Source organism: Takifugu flavidus, chromosome 21 (assembly GCF_003711565.1).
Source record: "Takifugu flavidus isolate HTHZ2018 chromosome 21, ASM371156v2, whole genome shotgun sequence".
Classification (NCBI taxonomy): domain Eukaryota; kingdom Metazoa; phylum Chordata; class Actinopteri; order Tetraodontiformes; family Tetraodontidae; genus Takifugu; species Takifugu flavidus.
This window is the reverse complement of record NC_079540.1, coordinates 877,933-895,443: the sequence shown is the minus strand read 5'-3', so window position 1 is coordinate 895,443 and position 17,511 is coordinate 877,933. Positions and strand designations below refer to the sequence as shown.

The following is a 17,511-nucleotide window of genomic DNA, read 5'->3' as shown; positions in this document are numbered from 1 at the left end:
TAACTCCAGCCTCGTTAGCTTAAAAAGTGAAAGATAACTCTGTAAAAGCTCTGGCAGAAGAAAAGGCGAGTTCCGACATCACACGGTAGAAAAAAAGCAGATTTATTATTCATCCGTATAAAATATTCATTGATTTCAAAAAAAGACTGTGCGGCACCAACATATGGTCAGTACCTCTCAAAGTGCCTTGGAAAGCATGTGCAAAATAGAATCTCAGAGAACTGGAACTATGTGTGTGTTTGTGTGTGTGTGTGTTTTTTAGAACTTCAAGTAAGAAACAAATACAAGCTTTGGATCACACATGTCAAAACACTGTGAAAGGCTTACATTAAACAAACCATTATGTCCCGCTCGTCTTTAAAGTGCCAAGGAGTCAAATTTTTAATGGAGTCTCTGATTGTATCAGTCTGCAGATTCAGTCGACAAAGTACTGAGAAAGAGGCACAAGTACAAACAAGACGGTACGTTCAGTCTTGAATCATCCACCGGCGGCTCCCCATCTCGGCAGTGTTCTAAGAACACTCTGTTTTGCAGAAGAACATCATCTCTCGTGCCGCTTGGATACGTGGGAGTGTGTATGTGTCCAACATGTGAGTCTGCGGCTATGTGTTTGTCTTGGCACACAACAGTGATATGTTTGGCACGCACACACACGTGCGGTCAGCTTGGCCGTTTACACGTCGACGGGGTAGTGTATGTGTGTGTTTGGTGTGTGTCTGTGGGGACAGCATGCTTGGAGCAGCACCTTCCGGATGTCTTTGTTTCTGAGACTGTAGAGGATCGGGTTCAGCAGGGAGCTGCCGGCTGCCGGAACCAAGGTGGCATAGGTGTAGAGGGGAGGACTGGACGCGTCTCCCAGCAGCCCCCAGAGAGAGAACGGCATCCAGCAGCCCACGAAGACGCTGAGCACCAGGATCAACCGAGAGAAGCCCCTCCCACTTCCGTTTTTGCTTGCATATGATTGGTCAGCGGGGAGGAAGTGTCTCTGGGTTGCGATGGCATGAGCGTGGCGACGTGCCACTCGGCAGATTCCAGCGTACAGCTGCAAGGTTACCATAACGACCAACAGAAAGCCGCCGCACAACAGTGACAAATAAGTCCGGGTCAGAGGTCGCGCTACAGAACAAGATTTTGGCTGGTTCAGACAGTGCCATCCCATTGCAGGCCCCGCCCCGATGATACTCGCACCGATCCAGACAAGCAGCAGGAGGACGGCCGCCCTGTGGCGAGACTCGCTGGAACCGTAGGTGAGGGCGTGGCTTAGAGACAGGTAACGATCCAGAGCCACGCCCATCAGGCTACAGAGCGAGGCGATGAGGGACGTCACCAGAAGTCCAGAGGTCAACAGTTGGGACCAGTCACTGGGTTCCATGCAGAACACGAAGAGGAAGTGCAGGACCAAAGCAACACCTGCCAGGAGATCAGCCAGTCCCAGACTCGCCAGCAGCAGGAACACGGGTGCCCGAAAGGACGGGGTGGCCAAAATGGCGGTGACCACTATTGCATTTTCGGTCGCGATGACGGTCCCCGATACACAGAGAGCGATGCCCCACACTGTGAGGGGTGGCACTTTGTGCGGAGGTGCGCTGTCTGCCTGGTCCATGGGGAAAAAGGGTTCTGCACCTGAGGACTCATCCCAGCCCAGGTCAGAGGCATTGAGGATCATGGCCATTCAGCAGCCTCACAGCCTGAAACAGACAGAAGAAAACATGTTAAATCAGGCCTGAGCAGCTGATCGAGACCGGAGGTGGCACCTAAATGACTCTATGATATTTTATACCCATTTTTTAAGAAATGTGTTGTATTTTAAAGTCTCATCTGGCTTTAACATAACAATTTGAGACTTCTAGAACTAAAAATTATGGAAATACATGGAAATTTCAATGCTGCATTAATAAAAAACATTCATTTTCAGCCCATAAATCGGTTCACATTTTTCCGCCATTTAGCTTCCAAAAATAATTCAGCTTTTTACAGGATCTGTGACATCAGAAATTGTCTCAGCAGCACGCAGGCTACCGTGACAGTTACAAACCTATGAATGGATCACGGGGTAACGACTAAACCATAATTACTTTTTGCAGCAATCAGTCTTTCGCTATAGTTTTATAGACATCTTGAATATAACTGCTCGTGCGTCTTTTGACGAGCATAAACGCAGAACTCTGGGATGTAGTTCAGAAATAATTGTAACGAGAGTCTGTGCACAGTAGGGAGGATTCGCTGAACGTTCTTTCATCCTGGTCACGTCTCAGTGTGGAGGTATATCCCACCCCCACGGTGTGGAGCTCCCTGTTGTGTAACTCAGCTGCGGCTCCATTGCACCATGCAGAGGACGCGCCCCCGAACACACACGCACGCACATTGCATCCATGCACACATCACACAGTCGCACCAATCTTACCTTTAAAACGTTTTTGGGGAATTTGTCGCTGCAGCCTTGTCGCCTCTTCTCCGTAATCCAGCTGATGGAGATAGTCGTGTCCGGCGTGGTGCTGCTAAATTCCTGGTCAGACGAGCAGAAAAGTCCTGGCTGTCCAACATCAAAGCTGCACCGGACTCGAACTTGGCACCGCGCACATTTCTTCTCCTCCTGTGTGTCTTCGAGCCGCCTAAGGGAGGCAGAATGGATGCTCTCGCGCGCGGACTCGTCCACAAGAGCGCTCGTCTGACGTCAGCGATGGCACGGCTCGACCAATCAGGAGTCAGAACGGAGTGAAGGTGTGTGTGTGTGTGTGTGTGTGTGTGTGTTGGTGGTGGGGATGGTGGGGGAGTATATGGAGTAATTCCATTCAGAAAAATGCGGCATATCTGTCGCCCCTCCCACTGCGGCTCATTCTTTCTTCTCATTTCTGGTAAATAAGAACCACCTCAGGCAGACCGACAATGCAGCCTATAAACACTTTAATACTCAATGACATCCTGGACACGTAGGTCCTTCTGGGTGGGGGGTGGGGGGGTTGGAGGGGGAAATCTGCGTGATGGTGCTGTCCAAGGTGCTGAAACGCACCAGGATGACTCATGGGGGCTCCGTAATGCAGACAAACTGTTCACTTCTACTCGCTTGGAATACTAATGCTGATAAACATACTAATACTAGACAAACACAATACTAATCTTATTACTAATACAGAGTAATACTAACGATAATAGTAATAAGGACAGTACTACTAACAGTAGTAGTAATAATGATAAAAGAAAATTAAGAGAAGCATATAAGAAACAATAAGAAAAATAATAGAAAAAACACCAGACATGATTCTATTTGCTGTGCATGTTTGTTGTCTTTGCTTACATTTGAAATTATTATTATATTTGTTACGCAACACTTATTTCTACAGCACCATAACAGCAGCAGGGATTTCATGGCTTCCCCGGTTTGATAGTATGCGTGGGTGCTGCAGGACACCGCGGAGGACGTGGTCGCGCATATCGATGCGTGTGAAGGGGGGGGCTGGGGGTCTCGTCTGGCTCTGGCCATATTAGGAGATGCTTCCTGCCAATGCTCTATACGTCACTTCGAGCATCTGAATCACAGTTCTTGTCAAATTCAAATTACAGCTGTTTTGTGGCTCCAACTGGAGAACTACAGCTCCAATATCCTGATATTTACAGTATTACCTTTCTCTGTGTCAAGAGTAAATTTATTTTTTAGCTGATATTTAGCATTTTACAGGAAGTGGCATTCTTGTAAAATAGACAGCTATCATGTAGCCTGGAAAGACTGTCTATTGGTTTACAAAAAGGCCCTCCGTAAGGCTTTCTTTTCAGCACTGTGGCCAAATTAACTAAGAGTCACAGTGTTTTAGATCCACGTATCCCTTCTTCCCTTAGAGGTGAAGACTTCATGAGCTTCTTCACTGATAAAGTTCTGGCTATCAGAGAAAAAGCTAACCAGGCCATCCCAACAACTGGACCATCACCAGATGTGCTGACTGTGGGAACATACAGGTTCTCCAACGAGCCCTTAAACTCCTTCACCCCTATATATTTTTTCTGAGGCGTCATCGCTAATTCAGAATCCAAGACCACCACGTGTCTTTTAGATCCCATCCCAACACACCTGTTGAAGGATGTTTTACCAGTGATAGGCAGTTCTATCCTGGAGCAGATCAATGGTTCTTTAGTGTCAGGTTATGTACCCTGGTCCTACAAGGTGACAGTGATTAAGCCGTTGCTTAAAAAAACATCACTGGGTCCTGACGTATTAGCAAATTATAGGCCAATATCCAACCTTCCTTTTATCTCTAAAGTTCTTGAGAAGGTTGTGGTGACTCAGTTACTGCAGCACCTGCAGAGGAACAGCCTGTTTGAGATGTTTCAGTCAGGCTTTAGAGCTCATCACAGCACAGAAACAGCACTTCTTAAAGTTACTAATGATCTTCTCATAGCTTCCGATCATGGACTGGTCTCTATGCTGGTTCTGCTGGACCTCAGTGCTGCTTTTGATACAGTTGATCACAGCATCCTGTTACAGAGACTGGAACATGTGATTGGGATTAAAGGGACAGCACTAGACTGGATTAGATCATATTTATCTGATAGATACCAGTTTGCTCATGTCCATGGCGTTCCCTCTTCATACGGTAGGGTTAGTCATGGGGTTCCTCAAGGTTCTGTACTTGGACCAGTCCTCTTCACCTTGTACATGCTTCCCTTGGGGAACATTATTCGGCAGCATGGGATAAATTTTCATTGTTATGCTGATGACACTCAGCTATATTTATCCATGAAACCAGAGGAGGCAGAGCAGTTAGTGAAGCTTCAGACCTGTCTTAAAGACATAAAGTCCTGGATGTCTTCAAATTTCCTCCTCCTTAACTCAGGAAAAACTGAGGTCATGGTGTTTGGTCCTGAACCTCTCAGGGATAGATTAGATCACATGATCACTCTAGATGGTATCTCATTAACATCTAGTCTCTCTGTGAGGAATCTAGGAGTAACTTTTGACCAAACACATTAAAACAGTCTCTAGAAGTGCCTGTTTTCACCTGAGGAACATCTCAAAGATCAGGAAGCTACTGACGCGGCATAATGCTGAAAAGTTAGTCCAGTATTTGTTACTTCCAGGCTGGACTATTGTAATTCTTTATTATCAGGGTGTCCAAACAACTCTTTAAGAGGCCTCCAGTTGATCCAAAATGCTGCAGCCAGAGTTCTGACAGGTATTGACAAAAGAGATCACATAACTCCTGTAATGGCATCTCTTCATTGGCTGCCCGTTAAATTTAGAATAATTTTTAAAACCCTTCTTTTGACCTACAAGGTCCTCAGAGGCCTAGCTCCATCCTACCTGGAGGAGCTAGTGATACCTTATCAGCCCAATAGACTGCTCTGCTCTCAGAATGCTGGTCTACTTGTGGTCCCCAGAGTCTCTAGGAGTGGAATGGGGGGCCGAGCATTTAGCTACCAGGCCCCCCTGCTATGGAACCAGCTCCCTGTCCAGGTACGGGAGGCTGACTCCATCTCTACTTTTAAGATCAAACTTAAAACCTACCTCTTTGAAAAAGCTTATTGTTACTAATTCTGTAGTTCCAGTTATTATCATAGATGGACAAATTATCATTCTTAGGGGGTCGTCTAATTATTAGGTTAACATCTTAGCTGTGCTGCTATAGGCCGAGGCTGCCGGGGTCCAGAAACATGATCACCTGACAGGCCTCTGTCACCCCACTGGGTCATGGTTTCCTCTCCTCTCCTCTCCTCTCCTCTCCTCTCCTCTCCTCTCCTCTCCTCTCCTCTCCTCTCCTCCCCTTCCTTTCCCCAGTCGCCCCCCCCTAGATGAGCCTGGTCCTGCTCAAGGTTTCTTCCTGTTAAAGTGGAGTTTTTCCTTGCCACTGTTGCTTGTCTGGGGTTAGACCCTGGGATTCTGAAAAGTGCCTTGAAACAATTTTGATTGTAAAAGACGCTATATAAATAAAGATTGATTTGATTTGATTTGATTTGCAAACAGGAGAGGACAATCCCTCCAGTCCAAGCATCAATATTTTATATATTGCTGTGCATGTGACCTAGTTTTAGTGTAGCAGTGGCAATAAATTGTGGCATTAATGGCAGATCTTGTGTCTCTTCATTGATTTTGGAAGCGTTGATTAAGGAAGAAATTGGATTGGAGAAGTCTAAAAATATAACTTTGTATAGCTACAAATCAGGGCGACCTGCTGAGAGATGTACCGTGTGTGTTTGTGTGTGTGAAGAAGAGGAAGGCTGAGAACATGTGAGATGTAGGAGTGTTTCAGTCAGGTCGGTGTGAGTGTGGGAGGTGTTGGTGGGACAGAAGGATGAATCGTGAGTCGTGATTCCGGGGTCGCTGTGAATTTCAGGGCTTTGCCCGGAGCCAGTCTGTGACGCAGCTTCATTAGTAAGCAACACTTTGAAGGTCGAAGCTCGTGTGCTGCTGCTGCTGAATGGCACGGAGGAAATCTAAAGGACGTGGAGGTTTCCTCACATCTTTTGGATTACGGATCAAAAACTGGAGGCAATTTGGCAGCGTTTGGTGACATATAACCCCCCTGTGTGCTGTCACATGGCTCCTGACACATTTTGGTATCGACATCAGTGTCACACCTACGATATTCTCCTGATCTCTCCGTCTCTGGACACGACTCAGAGGTTTTTGATGGATGAATCCCTCCAACAAAACAGCTGCTTTTAACACCAGAGTGACACTGTTCAGTAACCGGGCACTCAAAGACAAAGTTATTTTGTTAAAATGAGTTGTTGTTACAACCAGAGGACAAAATTTCCAAAATACTGTTGCCGAATCTCCAGATTGTACCTTCTGCATGATGGAACGTGCACCATCCTGGGGTCGCAGGAAGTACCTGCTCCCTACAGCCGCCTGTGTATCGCCTGTGTATCGGCCGATGGTGAACACTCAGGGTTCACGCACCGTTCTCTAAACTGTTGTTCTTACCACAGAGGGAACGCGTCAACACGTCCCATCCCAACGGGTGTAAATTTCAGGAGGGTTGAGCTGGACCAGCTGGTTGCCAGGTAACCAAGTTTGGGTTTCGCTCATGTTACACACTTCTTCTCTCTGTGTTTCTGTCACTCTGTGTCCCAGCCAGGAGCAACATTGCTGTCTGCCCCAGCCGGATACTTTAATACAGGCAGTTTTGGCTGTTGCGGTATATTTTTCTCTGATTGTTAGGATGCAGCAGCTGGTGTTGAACCTCGTCTTCTCAGCCCTTCTGCTTTTTGCAGCGATGCCATCTGTGTATTTGCAGTCAGGTATGAGTCCGGCGTCATCTCCTTTGCTTGATTCCTTTTTCAACGTTTAACATTTGGACAATGTTTTTCTCTGTATTTTGGCATATCCTAATATATGTGAGACATAATGTCTCTTTCCTTGACAGCTTCAACCCTCTGCTGTCATGAGGACATGTCCTCAAGCTGTCCCCTTGATTGACACACACCTATGTCATGACCTGATATCATATGTCCACAAATACAATAAATATGTTTTTATGAGCGAGGCTTTATGTTGACTGCCACTGTAATCCCTCCCCAAGATTGTTCTCAGGCCGAGTCATGTGACCTTTGTGTCGGAGATTCTATGCTCAACCTGACAGGCTGCGTCTGGAGGCTTTGCCCTGATGGTACACACACACACACACACACACACACACACACACACACACACACACACCACTGACCACTCATAGTAATTCTACCCTCATAGCTGCGGTAACACAATCTTGCCTATGTGGTTTTTACAAGATAACTAATTATTCAGTGTGCCGGGAATGCACGTAATACAAGCACGCTAAAAGAGCCTTCGGTCTGACACAGGAAATGACGCAGGTGCATGTGTGACGGATGATGGTGACCCTATAGACAAATCCAGGAACTGCAGCTGGACCAGAGTGTCTGAACTGTGCACTGGTAGGAAGCAAAAGACGGTGACTTGACCACAAAGGATGTGGAGAATTAAAACGTGCATGTTTTATTTCCCAGTTGTGGAGACTGTAGCTGTGGGAGGAGCTGAAGGAGAAGCAGGTACAGCTTAGTGCCAGCAGCCCCTTCTGATTTCCTCTCCTGTAAAGTTTATGCCTAACCGCAACCCTAACCCTCTCTAGGTGATGGAGGTAAAACCAACTCATCCCCTGAGTTCTCCCAGGCCAAGTTTGACATGTCCAGCTTCATTGGAGGCATCATTCTGGTGCTGTGTGTGCAGGCGGGAGGACTCCTTGCCATGCGGTTTCTTAAATCCAAAGAGCAAAGCAACTATGACCCCATGTGAGTGTGTACACGAAGGGTTTTTGATGCAATAGCACCCCCTGTTGGCAGGTGGTATCAACAGCACCCTGCGAGGCATACTGTCTGTTGGCTCGCTTCCTTCTTGCTTGTTTGACTTTTACTGCACAATACCCTGTCGATCCCCATCAGCCCCACCAACCAAAAAAGATGAATAACGTGGGCATTTTACTTCCAAACAAAGATTTATTGTAGTGCTGATATAATGATCACTGGGCCTTCATTAGCACACGAAAGCTTTCCTTTTTAGCGGCTGATCTGCTCTAAAATCCTGTTTATCTCTATGCAGAGACCAGCCTCAGTGAAGAGAGGATGTTAAAGGACAAACAGACGAAGTGCAGCAGAACTGTGACTCATCGAGCTGTGACAACAAGAGTTTGTTTTCCTCTTATCCTTTGACAACGTTTGGATTGTTCCCCCTGTGTTATCCCTGCAGCATGGGTGTGTTTTCAAGAGCACTTCTGGTTTAGAATACAGAAAACACTGTGTGACTATGAACATTTCTATGTAATATCTGCCTGTATTTTTCAAACAACCAATGCGTCATGTGAACAGTTTTTTACAGAGCAGTGCAGACTGTGTAATTCTGGTGTTGAACTCAAATTGCGGATTGAAGTATTTTTCAAAATACTTAAAGTAACGATGATTTGTAGTTTTTCATGGAGGCCTGTTCTAAAAAATGTGAATTATATAAGTTGGGTTTTTTTGCAGTTTGCATGTGTTTGGTCATTTATCAGTGGCACAATTCTTTATAGAAATATATAGTGATGCCTTTTGAGAATAAAAACAGCCTGGATAGAAATAAAAAAAACAATTGTGGTGATTTCTCGCTTTACATAGATATTATACGGAGACACATTTCCAGCTTCTGTAAATAGCACACATATCATTGCTGACATTTATGGGCGTCGACCTGGATTTCCTGCGTGCAGCGGCAGTGCGGGCGAGTGCTGGCGGAGGCCTTCGGGGGAGCAGCGGGACGGCTGGTTGGACGCAGTTGCCGCTGTCCGAGCCAGAATCCTGCAGGCTTGAATGAGCCCACACATAAATGTTCCCAAGAGTGCAGACTGAGGCTGTCATCCAAGGTTTGGGACAAAGGACGGGGCTGAATAGCATCTCTTTGACCCAGATTACCCCCCCACACACACACACACCAATGGCCCAGCATGTTCTATGTTGGGACATAAACCTTGTTTTGTAATTAGCAATAAATAACTGTTTGTGGGAAAGTGCGTTTGTATATGGAAAACATGGATTGTTTTAAATTGTGGAAAATCAATTAATGTGAGCTAATCACGTAATGTGACTCAACAAAATGAAATTGATTAGTGTCTCCCTTCCTGTCACATCTATATCTGTCTGTCTGTCTGTCTGTCTGTCTGTCTGTCTGTCTGTCTGTCTGTCTGTCTGTCCACCCCACCAGTCAAGGCAGGCGAGGACCTGGATTTCTGCAGAAATTATGCCACTGTGTCGCTCTTGCTAAAGCTTTGCATATATAGCCATAATTGTGGGTTCTGCATGCCTGACTCTTATACATTACAGTAACTATACATTTTATACAATTGTGTAAGATGCAGTGACACCACAGAGGTGAGAATTGCAAACTGTGTCCATCCCCAGCCTCCTACAGGGACGTTTTAGTTGTCACTGGGAAACAAAATGGATGGATTTCAGTCAAAATGTTTGTTATTGTTGGTATATTAAGAAATGTTATTAGTGTTAGTATAAATTTAATGTAGTTTTCATACCATAAAACTGGTTAGAGTGACAAAAAAGTACTGCAAAATACAGTCTTGATTATAGTTGATATAACGTGATAAATGTGAGTAAAATAAATGAATGCATGATGTTAAAATTCTTACACAGTGACACTTTAGGTACAGTAATTGATAAAAACTTAAGACACCTAAAACCGTAACACGATTTAAATCATCACCTGGAACTGCATTCTTAAAGTTCGAGGGCCACATTTTTGGACCCCGCAGCACGAGTGAAAAGCCCACGTTAGTATATAGAAACACGCATACTATCACGCAAGTGTTTCTTCTGTGTGCGGGTGTGTGCACATCATCCCAGTATCAGAGCAGGTGTGTGTTTAGCAGGTGTGGACGGAGCGAAAAGGAAAGTTACATCCCCTCTTGCTAAATGGTAAAACATCCGTGTGTGTGTTTGAGTCATGTTATATCACTCACAGACACACACACCTCCTCGGCGCGCGGCCCCCGTGCGGTCTGGAGGGCGTGGCCACTGCGCCGCACCAGCACACTACACACAACTTTCACACACACAACTTGTCACAGAACCAACGGAAGCAGAAAAGTAAGGTAACTCACTTTAACGGATTTATTATCCCCTTTTATATTGTTTTTATTGAGGTTTTTTTTAACCTTTGCTCCAGTTGCTGGAAAAGTGGCGACAGGTGTCAGTTCTCTCGCGGAGTTCATAATGAAGAAAAGCGCAGCGCTGCAGCCTTCAATCGGATTCATTTCGTACCACACTGCAAAGTGACAGTTAGACAAAATCCACGATTACAATCACCACCGCTATCATTGGTCGTGCATGAGAAAATATTGTTTTTAGTGTTTTTAGTTGGTGTCTCGGGCGGTAAAAGTTGCGGTATTCTGATCGTATTACATCCTGTTTGTTCCGAAGTACTCGGAGTCGGTTTGCGCATGCGATAATTACTCCAAGGTAAGTAGCCTCTGGGCAGTGCGCACACATGCAAGCACACGTATGCACGCGCACACACGTGCATGTAAGCACGCATTTAATTGAAGCATTATCTGTAATTATTAAGAAAGGCAGCTTTTAATGAAAACCATTAATCCGTTCGTTCATAAAACCGAATTCAATGGATAATAATCATAGAAAGGGACCGAAATAAAAACGTGGCTCAGGGATTAAGGGACGCACAACACAAGCTCTACAGAAAACACGCATTTTAGAGGGTTTTAAGGTATTCCGGTTAAACACTTTTGACAGGCAAATTTATGCAAAATAACCTGCAGCACACGGGCAGGTTTGAGTGGACTTTTTGAAGGGTTGACGACAAAAAAGAATTGACAGTTGATCAATGCCGAAAGGTTTATTTAGCTGTGCTGCATGGGATTTTAAGACTTACCAGCTGGATTTTAAATCATATATTGTTATGGTTTGCTTCAAATCTGCCATTTTCTATATACTGGCCAGCTTTGGCCCCCCTCAGCTGACCTGCAACATTCTTTAGGCATGCTCTAAGCCGCTCTTAACGTGCACAAAAATTAACGCGTCGGTTCTAGACTATAGCAGAGGAGCGTTGTTTTCTTTGCGCTGCCAAAGGGCCCAAGTGCTTCTGTTTAGAATGGAAATGATCCCTACAAATTGTAAAATAATCTGGTCAACAAACTGCGACAGAGAATTTGTCAATTTGATGTTGATGGTGTTTATGTATCATGTGACAGCCAAACACCATCTTTCTGTATTTGTATCTCCAGTATTTGAGCATTTCAAGGGATTTTCTTCAGATTTGGTTTCATTTGACTAGATTTTGCTTCTGAAAGGTCAAAGGTCATGTTGTCCCTTGGCTTTGGACTGTAGTAGCTTAGACATGCTTTGAGACCTTTTTAGAATTTTCTTTTGTTATAAACCTTAACTGCGTTCTGAGTGGTCTCTGCAACCTACACGTCTCAGGACTTTTCCAGCTAACAGCACTGTAAGCCAGAGAGAACAGAAACATGCATTAAAACCTTAATATAAAATACATGTCCAGGAATCCCACTTCTCTTTGATTGTCGTTTATGACGCCGTTAATTGGTATGCCTCTCATCATCTTTTACTTTTTCACAATCCTGTTATCTGAGTTTTCTTACAGGTGGTGTTTATAACGCTCATCCATTTACCTTATGTAAACACGGAGCCATAGTCTCTCTGTGAGAGGAGTCACCATAGGTGTTTGTTCATCTGTGAGACTGGTCTGGGGGAGGGATTATCAGTTTCCATCACATGGGATAGCAGGAAAAAGTCAAATTCCTGGTCAGAAATCATTCAATTCTGATTTCAAGGCACCTGTTCTTACTTAAATGGAGGATGAAAACTTGTTTACTGAGCTGTTATTTGGATCATATACCGGTAAATAAAGCTCTCTGCTAAAATGTCTTGGTTTTGTGCTCCAGTGAGGGATGGAGGGAGAGCCAGGGGATTCTCCTCTTGACCTGAGCCATCTGACGGAGGCAGAGCAGTCCAAAATCCTGCAGGTCCTGCAGCGCGACCTGGATTTGCGTCTACGCGACGAAGGACGTGTGAGGTCAGAGGTGACGGCTAATGGTGCCGGTTGTGCGTGCACATCAGATCCTCCATGATCCTCCATCAGATCCGCCAGAGGGTTTGATCATTTCTGGACAATGTGCAGGGTCCTCCAGGAGACAGAGGCGGATCAGAGACGTTTGCGCTCCATGTCGGGGGCGTGGTTTATGGAAGAGCGCAACAAACGCCATCACACCTGGTCGAGCAGCGCCCTCGTGCATGCCACCATACGCCACAAGCGAACAAAGAATAGAGGTCTGTGAGTGCGTGTTCCTGCTGGAATAAGGGTATCAAGCTGACACGTTTCTGTGGTTGTTGCTATAGTAACCGACTTACCCCTGATCGAGCTGTTCAACAGTGAGGGAGAGAAAGTCTCGCACGGTGGCTGCTCCTCTTCCGAGGCAGAGAGGAGGCTGAAGGACACTAAGGAGGGGTTAGTGCACCACACAGGTCATAGGGAAATAATTTCGCTGCGTTTAACGTCGTAACCTTCTTTATTTCCAGGAGCCAGGTGGGCTTGAAAGCTTCACCCATACTCAGAACAAAAAGCCCCACTGCCCAGGTCGGTAGCTGCCCCTGAACCAGTGGTCAAAATTTTAAAAATGAGTAGTAATAATAATAATAACAAAAACTTTCATTTCAGGGTCTCCAACATAAACATAGTTCCGCCTCATCATCAAAAGGTAAGAAAGCCACACCTCCACCTCTGGATGTCATCCTGTAGGGTTGCAGGTGCATCTTCTTTTCTCCTGTCTCTCTTTCTCCTTCTCCTGAATCCCCATCAAGGAAGAGGGGGCCCCTATTTGAGCCTGGGGCTGCTCGAGGTTTCTTCCTGTTACATGGCAGTTTTCAACAGTCACTTTAACCTCTGGCTTTGGGTTACACCTCGAAAGAAATCTTGATTGTAAAAGATGCTATATGAATAAAATTGAATTGGAAATCGTGATCAGATCATTTGTTCACCTTTTCTTCTCATAGGATCTGACTGCAGAAGTAATGGCTACTCAGATGACCTTGAGGTAACACACACAGACCCCACCACACACATTTGCAGGTTACTACAGTTTGTATTGGCTATCAGCCACATTTTGTCAGAATCATTGAAAAGCTGGAGTGACGCAGGTCCTCCAAACTCTGTCTTTAGGAGGACATGGACGCTCACAAATGGGACAGCGACTCTATGAGCAGCAACCTGACAGAGCCAGATCCATCTTTATTGAGAACAAGCTCCATCGGCAGCCTGCATTCAAGCACCTCGGTACACACACACACACACACACATGCAGACACAACTGACAACCCATAGTCATTCTCATAGCTGCGGTAACACAATCTTGCCAACGTCATTTTTACAAGATAAAAAAAAATCATTAATTTGTGGGGAATATCATAGACGTATTGCTTTACATTACATAAACCTCTCCTTACCCTGACCTAAACCCAACCCGAACAGCCCTTTTAAGTTGTAGAGACCACTTTGCAGTCATGTCCCCACTTTGCTAGGAGAATGAGGATTTTGCTACCCAACATGTATTGTGAGGACATATACACACACACACACACAAACTCACTCATTATCCAATGACGCAAGATGACTCAACGTCCAGACAATGACGCAGGAGCTGATCTGTGTGATGCCTGTGTGTGGTACAGCTTGGTGGAAGCATGATGAGCCTGTTCAGCTCGGGGGATTTTGGCACCGTGGAGGTGAGAGGCCGCATCCAGTTCTCATTGGGTTACGACACCAGGAGGGAGGAGCTGATCGTCAAAGTGTGCTGCTGCGAGGATATCGCTCCGGCACGCAAGAGCCATTCATATCCGTGAGTGACGATGCAGGATGGCGCTGGTGCTGCCGCTGCAGGGTGTCGCGTCAAATTGGTCCAAGAATGCCTGCGTTTTTCCACAGATACGTGAAAACGTACCTCCTGCCAGACAAATCAACGCAGAGTAAGAGGAAAACGACAGTGAAGAAGAAGACTCTAAACCCAGTCTATGATGAGACGTTCAGAGTGAGACATGCTCTCGGTTACACATTTACATGCTTGATTCATTTGGCCTTGAAATCTGCAAATGATTAAGCAAATCTGGAGGTTCTGATCGATCCTGCTTTGGCCTCCTCCTCCTTCAGTATCAGGTCCCAATGGGAGACCTGCAGAGCCGCACATTAAACCTGTCTGTATGGCATGCTGAGGCCATGCGGAGGAATGTGTTTCTGGGTGAAGTGGAGGTCTCTCTGGGCCTCTGGGACTGGACCAACACTCAGTCGGTGTGGCAGGCCCTGCAACCAAGGGTAGGGGAATAATTCAGTCTCATTAAATAATCCCCCATGTCTGTGTCTATATTTGTATGGTGACTGCAGGCAGAGAGGAGGATCTCCCGTGTCTGGGAGAGCCGAAAGGAAAGGAAGACATGCTCAGCATTTCAACTAATGGCTTATATAACCATCTTTCCTCACTCCTCTGCTGCTGTCTCTCCTTCCTTTTCATTCTCCTTCCCTTTGTCTGTCCCCCCCACCCCCTCTTTTTCTTTTCCTCCATCTTGTTACCCTCTCTCTCAGGTCAATTTGAATCCAGAGTCCATAACCAATCGCGGAACCCTCACGCTCTCTATTAAATTCATCCCGGACGGATCTGAAGGTTAGCTGAGTACCCACATCATAAATGCACGTCATGGCCCACCTTACTCATATGCACCCTGTGTGTGTTTGAAGGTGGCGGTCTGCCTCTAACGGGAGAGCTTCACATCTGGCTTCGAGAGGCACACGGTCTCTTGTCCTATAAAGAAGGCTCAGTGGACTCTTTTGTCAAAAGGTGCAATTTTACGGACTTATTTACGGTCATCTTCAGCTTCATACAGGCTGCCACCAGGCCAAGACATTAGCCCGCTGCCACTGTAGTGGCTCGTTCTGTGTTTGACTATGTTTAAAAAAACAGTGCAGCCACGTCTGCTTGTTAACTTATTTGAAGTGGTGTTTGTGTGCCTCACCTCAGGCAGTGTTTTTGCATAACAAGTTAAGTCACTCGATTTACCGGTCGATCTTCGTTCTTACCCTCACTTATGGTCATGAGCTTTGGGTAATGACCGAAAGAACAAGATCACGGGTACAAGCGGCCGAAATGAGCTTCCTCCGTAGGGTGGCTGGGCTCTCCCTTAGAGATAGGGTGAGAAGCTCTGCCATCCGGGAGGAGCTCGGAGTAGAGCCACTGCTCCTCCGCGTTGAGAGGAGCCAGATGAGGTGGCTTGGGCATCTAGTTAGGATGCCCCCTGGACGCCTCCCTGGTGAGGTGTTCAGGGCATGTCCCTCTGGTAGGAGGCCCCCGGGAAGACCCAGGACACGTTGGAGAGACTATGTCTCTCGACTGGTCTGGGAACGCCTGGGGATCCCCCCGGATGAGCTGGAAGAGGTAGCTGGGGAGAGGGAAGTCTGGGCTTCTCTTCTTAGGCTGCTGCCCCCGCGACCCGACCCCGGATAAGCGGTAGAGGATAGATGGATGGATGGATGGAAGTTAAGTCACTGTTATTTTGGCATGCGTGGAGAGAATTGAATTGATCGAATGTGGTCTTGACCTACCAACATACAGGATGCAGAACAAAACATACACTGTAATTTATTGTAAATTCCATCCTATAAGCCGCTACTTCCAAGTGAATGGATATTTACGGCAGAGCGGCCACCAGAGGGCGCTCAGGCAGCGCGATAACAGGACAGGTTGAAAAGATACGGTAAAGCGCTGAGGATGACGCTTGTTTAATGGTGTTTTATATAGTGTTTTTGCACTTCGTGCATGCATGAATAACACACGAAGAAATGCTGACGATGCAGTTTTTAAGTTAAAGGCTAACGATTCATAATCCCCTAGCTACATCCTCCCAGATGCTAGTCACGAGAGTGGTCAAAAGACGCGGCTGGTCAAGCACTCCATCAGCCCGACCTACAACCACACCATGGTGTACGATGGCTTCCACACCAGTGACCTGAGGGAGGCCTGCGCCGAGCTGACGGTCTGGCAGAGAGACGGGATGAAAACCCACATCCTGGGAGGGGTTCGTCTGAGCAGTGGAACTGGTGAGGGTGCCTCTTCCCATAATCGGGTGTCTTCACAAGTCTTCAGAAGGCAGAGGGCTTCTGTTGCTTGTCTGGGGTCAGGCCCTGGGATTCTGGAAAGCGCCTTGAAACAATTCTGATTGTAAAAGACGCTATATAAATAAAGATTGATTGATTGTTATTATATTCACTTTGGATTTCCATTATGTTATAATCAGGTATCTCAGGTGTCTTTGCATACTGACGATACATAAAGTCTAAGCGGTGCCTTTTGGGACGCCCCTTCAACTGTAACTGTAATAGTGATTGATTACACAGGCGGTACTGCTTTTGATTGCAGGTCAGAGTTATGGAGAGAGTGTCAGCTGGATGGACTCCACAGAGGAGGAGGTCGCTGTGTGGGCCTCCATGATCAAAAATCCCAACTGCTGGATTGACACAACCCTACCAGTCAGAAGCAACCTCGCACGCCGGTGACACTTTAATTCACATGCACATATTATGTGTGGAGCAAAGGGTCACGCTCAGGACTTTTAACCTCTGTCACAATAACTCAAGAATGACTTGTTTATTTCTTTATGACACATGCACATAGAAATCTAATATGACTCAATCACAGATTAAAAAATGTAAGATGTCTTTCATTTCATATAATTGTATTATAATGCACATGGAATCCATTGTTGATGATCAATGATCCCCTCCCCTCCCCTCCCCTCCCCTCTCCTCTCCTCTCCTCTCCTCTCCTCTCCTCTCCTCTCCTCTCCTCTCCTCTCCTCTCCTCTCCTCTCCTCTCTCTCCTCTCTCTCCTCTCCTCTCTCTCTCTCCTCTCCTCTCCTCCTCTCCTCTCCTCCCCTCCCCTCCCTTTCCCCAGCCGCCCCCCCTACATGAGCCTGGTCCTGCTCAAGGTTTCTTCCTGTTAAAAG

At 46.2% G+C, this 17,511-nt stretch overlaps 3 protein-coding genes and 2 long non-coding RNA genes across 11 annotated transcripts; 2 read left to right on the top strand and 3 right to left on the bottom strand.

Annotated features, from left to right (window-relative positions):
• Nucleotides 1–81: 81 nt before the first annotated feature.
• On the bottom strand, nt 82–2,588 carry gpr3 (G protein-coupled receptor 3). The gene is made up of 2 exons (XM_057020939.1): nt 2,405–2,588; nt 82–1,688 (listed from the first exon to the last, which is right to left on the bottom strand). Exon 2 carries the CDS (start codon nt 1,670–1,672, stop codon nt 674–676), a length of 999 nt encoding a protein of 332 aa, XP_056876919.1. The 5' UTR covers nt 1,673–1,688; nt 2,405–2,588; the 3' UTR covers nt 82–673.
• On the top strand, nt 2,581–9,073 carry cd164l2 (CD164 sialomucin-like 2). Of its 5 annotated transcripts, none has more exons than XM_057020944.1 (8): nt 2,581–2,721; nt 6,922–6,996; nt 7,154–7,233; nt 7,515–7,601; nt 7,795–7,887; nt 7,960–8,001; nt 8,082–8,241; nt 8,549–9,073. In XM_057020944.1, the coding sequence occupies exons 3-8, from the start codon at nt 7,155–7,157 to the stop codon at nt 8,562–8,564; spliced, it is 477 nt and encodes a 158-aa protein (XP_056876924.1). In that variant the 5' UTR covers nt 2,581–2,721; nt 6,922–6,996; nt 7,154; the 3' UTR covers nt 8,565–9,073. The 5 variants fall into 5 exon arrangements, with proteins under 5 accessions (XP_056876924.1, XP_056876922.1, XP_056876923.1 ...); XM_057020942.1 differs by having other exon boundaries at nt 7,067–7,233; XM_057020943.1 differs by having other exon boundaries at nt 2,614–2,704; nt 7,067–7,233.
• LOC130518389 (uncharacterized) lies at nt 8,426–10,832 on the bottom strand. The gene is made up of 2 exons (XR_008948013.1): nt 10,593–10,832; nt 8,426–9,906 (listed from the first exon to the last, which is right to left on the bottom strand). It is a non-coding gene; the product is annotated as an uncharacterized LOC130518389 (long non-coding RNA).
• sytl1 (synaptotagmin-like 1) lies at nt 10,461–17,380 on the top strand. Of its 3 annotated transcripts, none has more exons than XM_057020930.1 (15): nt 10,461–10,583; nt 12,411–12,541; nt 12,647–12,795; nt 12,865–12,973; nt 13,045–13,102; nt 13,184–13,223; nt 13,519–13,559; nt 13,685–13,798; nt 14,194–14,360; nt 14,447–14,549; nt 14,669–14,830; nt 15,098–15,176; nt 15,251–15,350; nt 16,401–16,606; nt 16,926–17,380. In XM_057020930.1, the coding sequence occupies exons 2-15, from the start codon at nt 12,417–12,419 to the stop codon at nt 17,060–17,062; spliced, it is 1,590 nt and encodes a 529-aa protein (XP_056876910.1). In that variant the 5' UTR covers nt 10,461–10,583; nt 12,411–12,416; the 3' UTR covers nt 17,063–17,380. The 3 variants fall into 3 exon arrangements, with proteins under 3 accessions (XP_056876910.1, XP_056876909.1, XP_056876911.1); XM_057020929.1 differs by having other exon boundaries at nt 10,466–10,578; XM_057020931.1 differs by lacking the exon at nt 10,461–10,583 and adding an exon at nt 10,694–10,950.
• LOC130518388 (uncharacterized) lies at nt 12,049–14,233 on the bottom strand. The gene is made up of 2 exons (XR_008948012.1): nt 14,112–14,233; nt 12,049–13,372 (listed from the first exon to the last, which is right to left on the bottom strand). It is a non-coding gene; the product is annotated as an uncharacterized LOC130518388 (long non-coding RNA).
• Nucleotides 17,381–17,511: the final 131 nt, after the last annotated feature.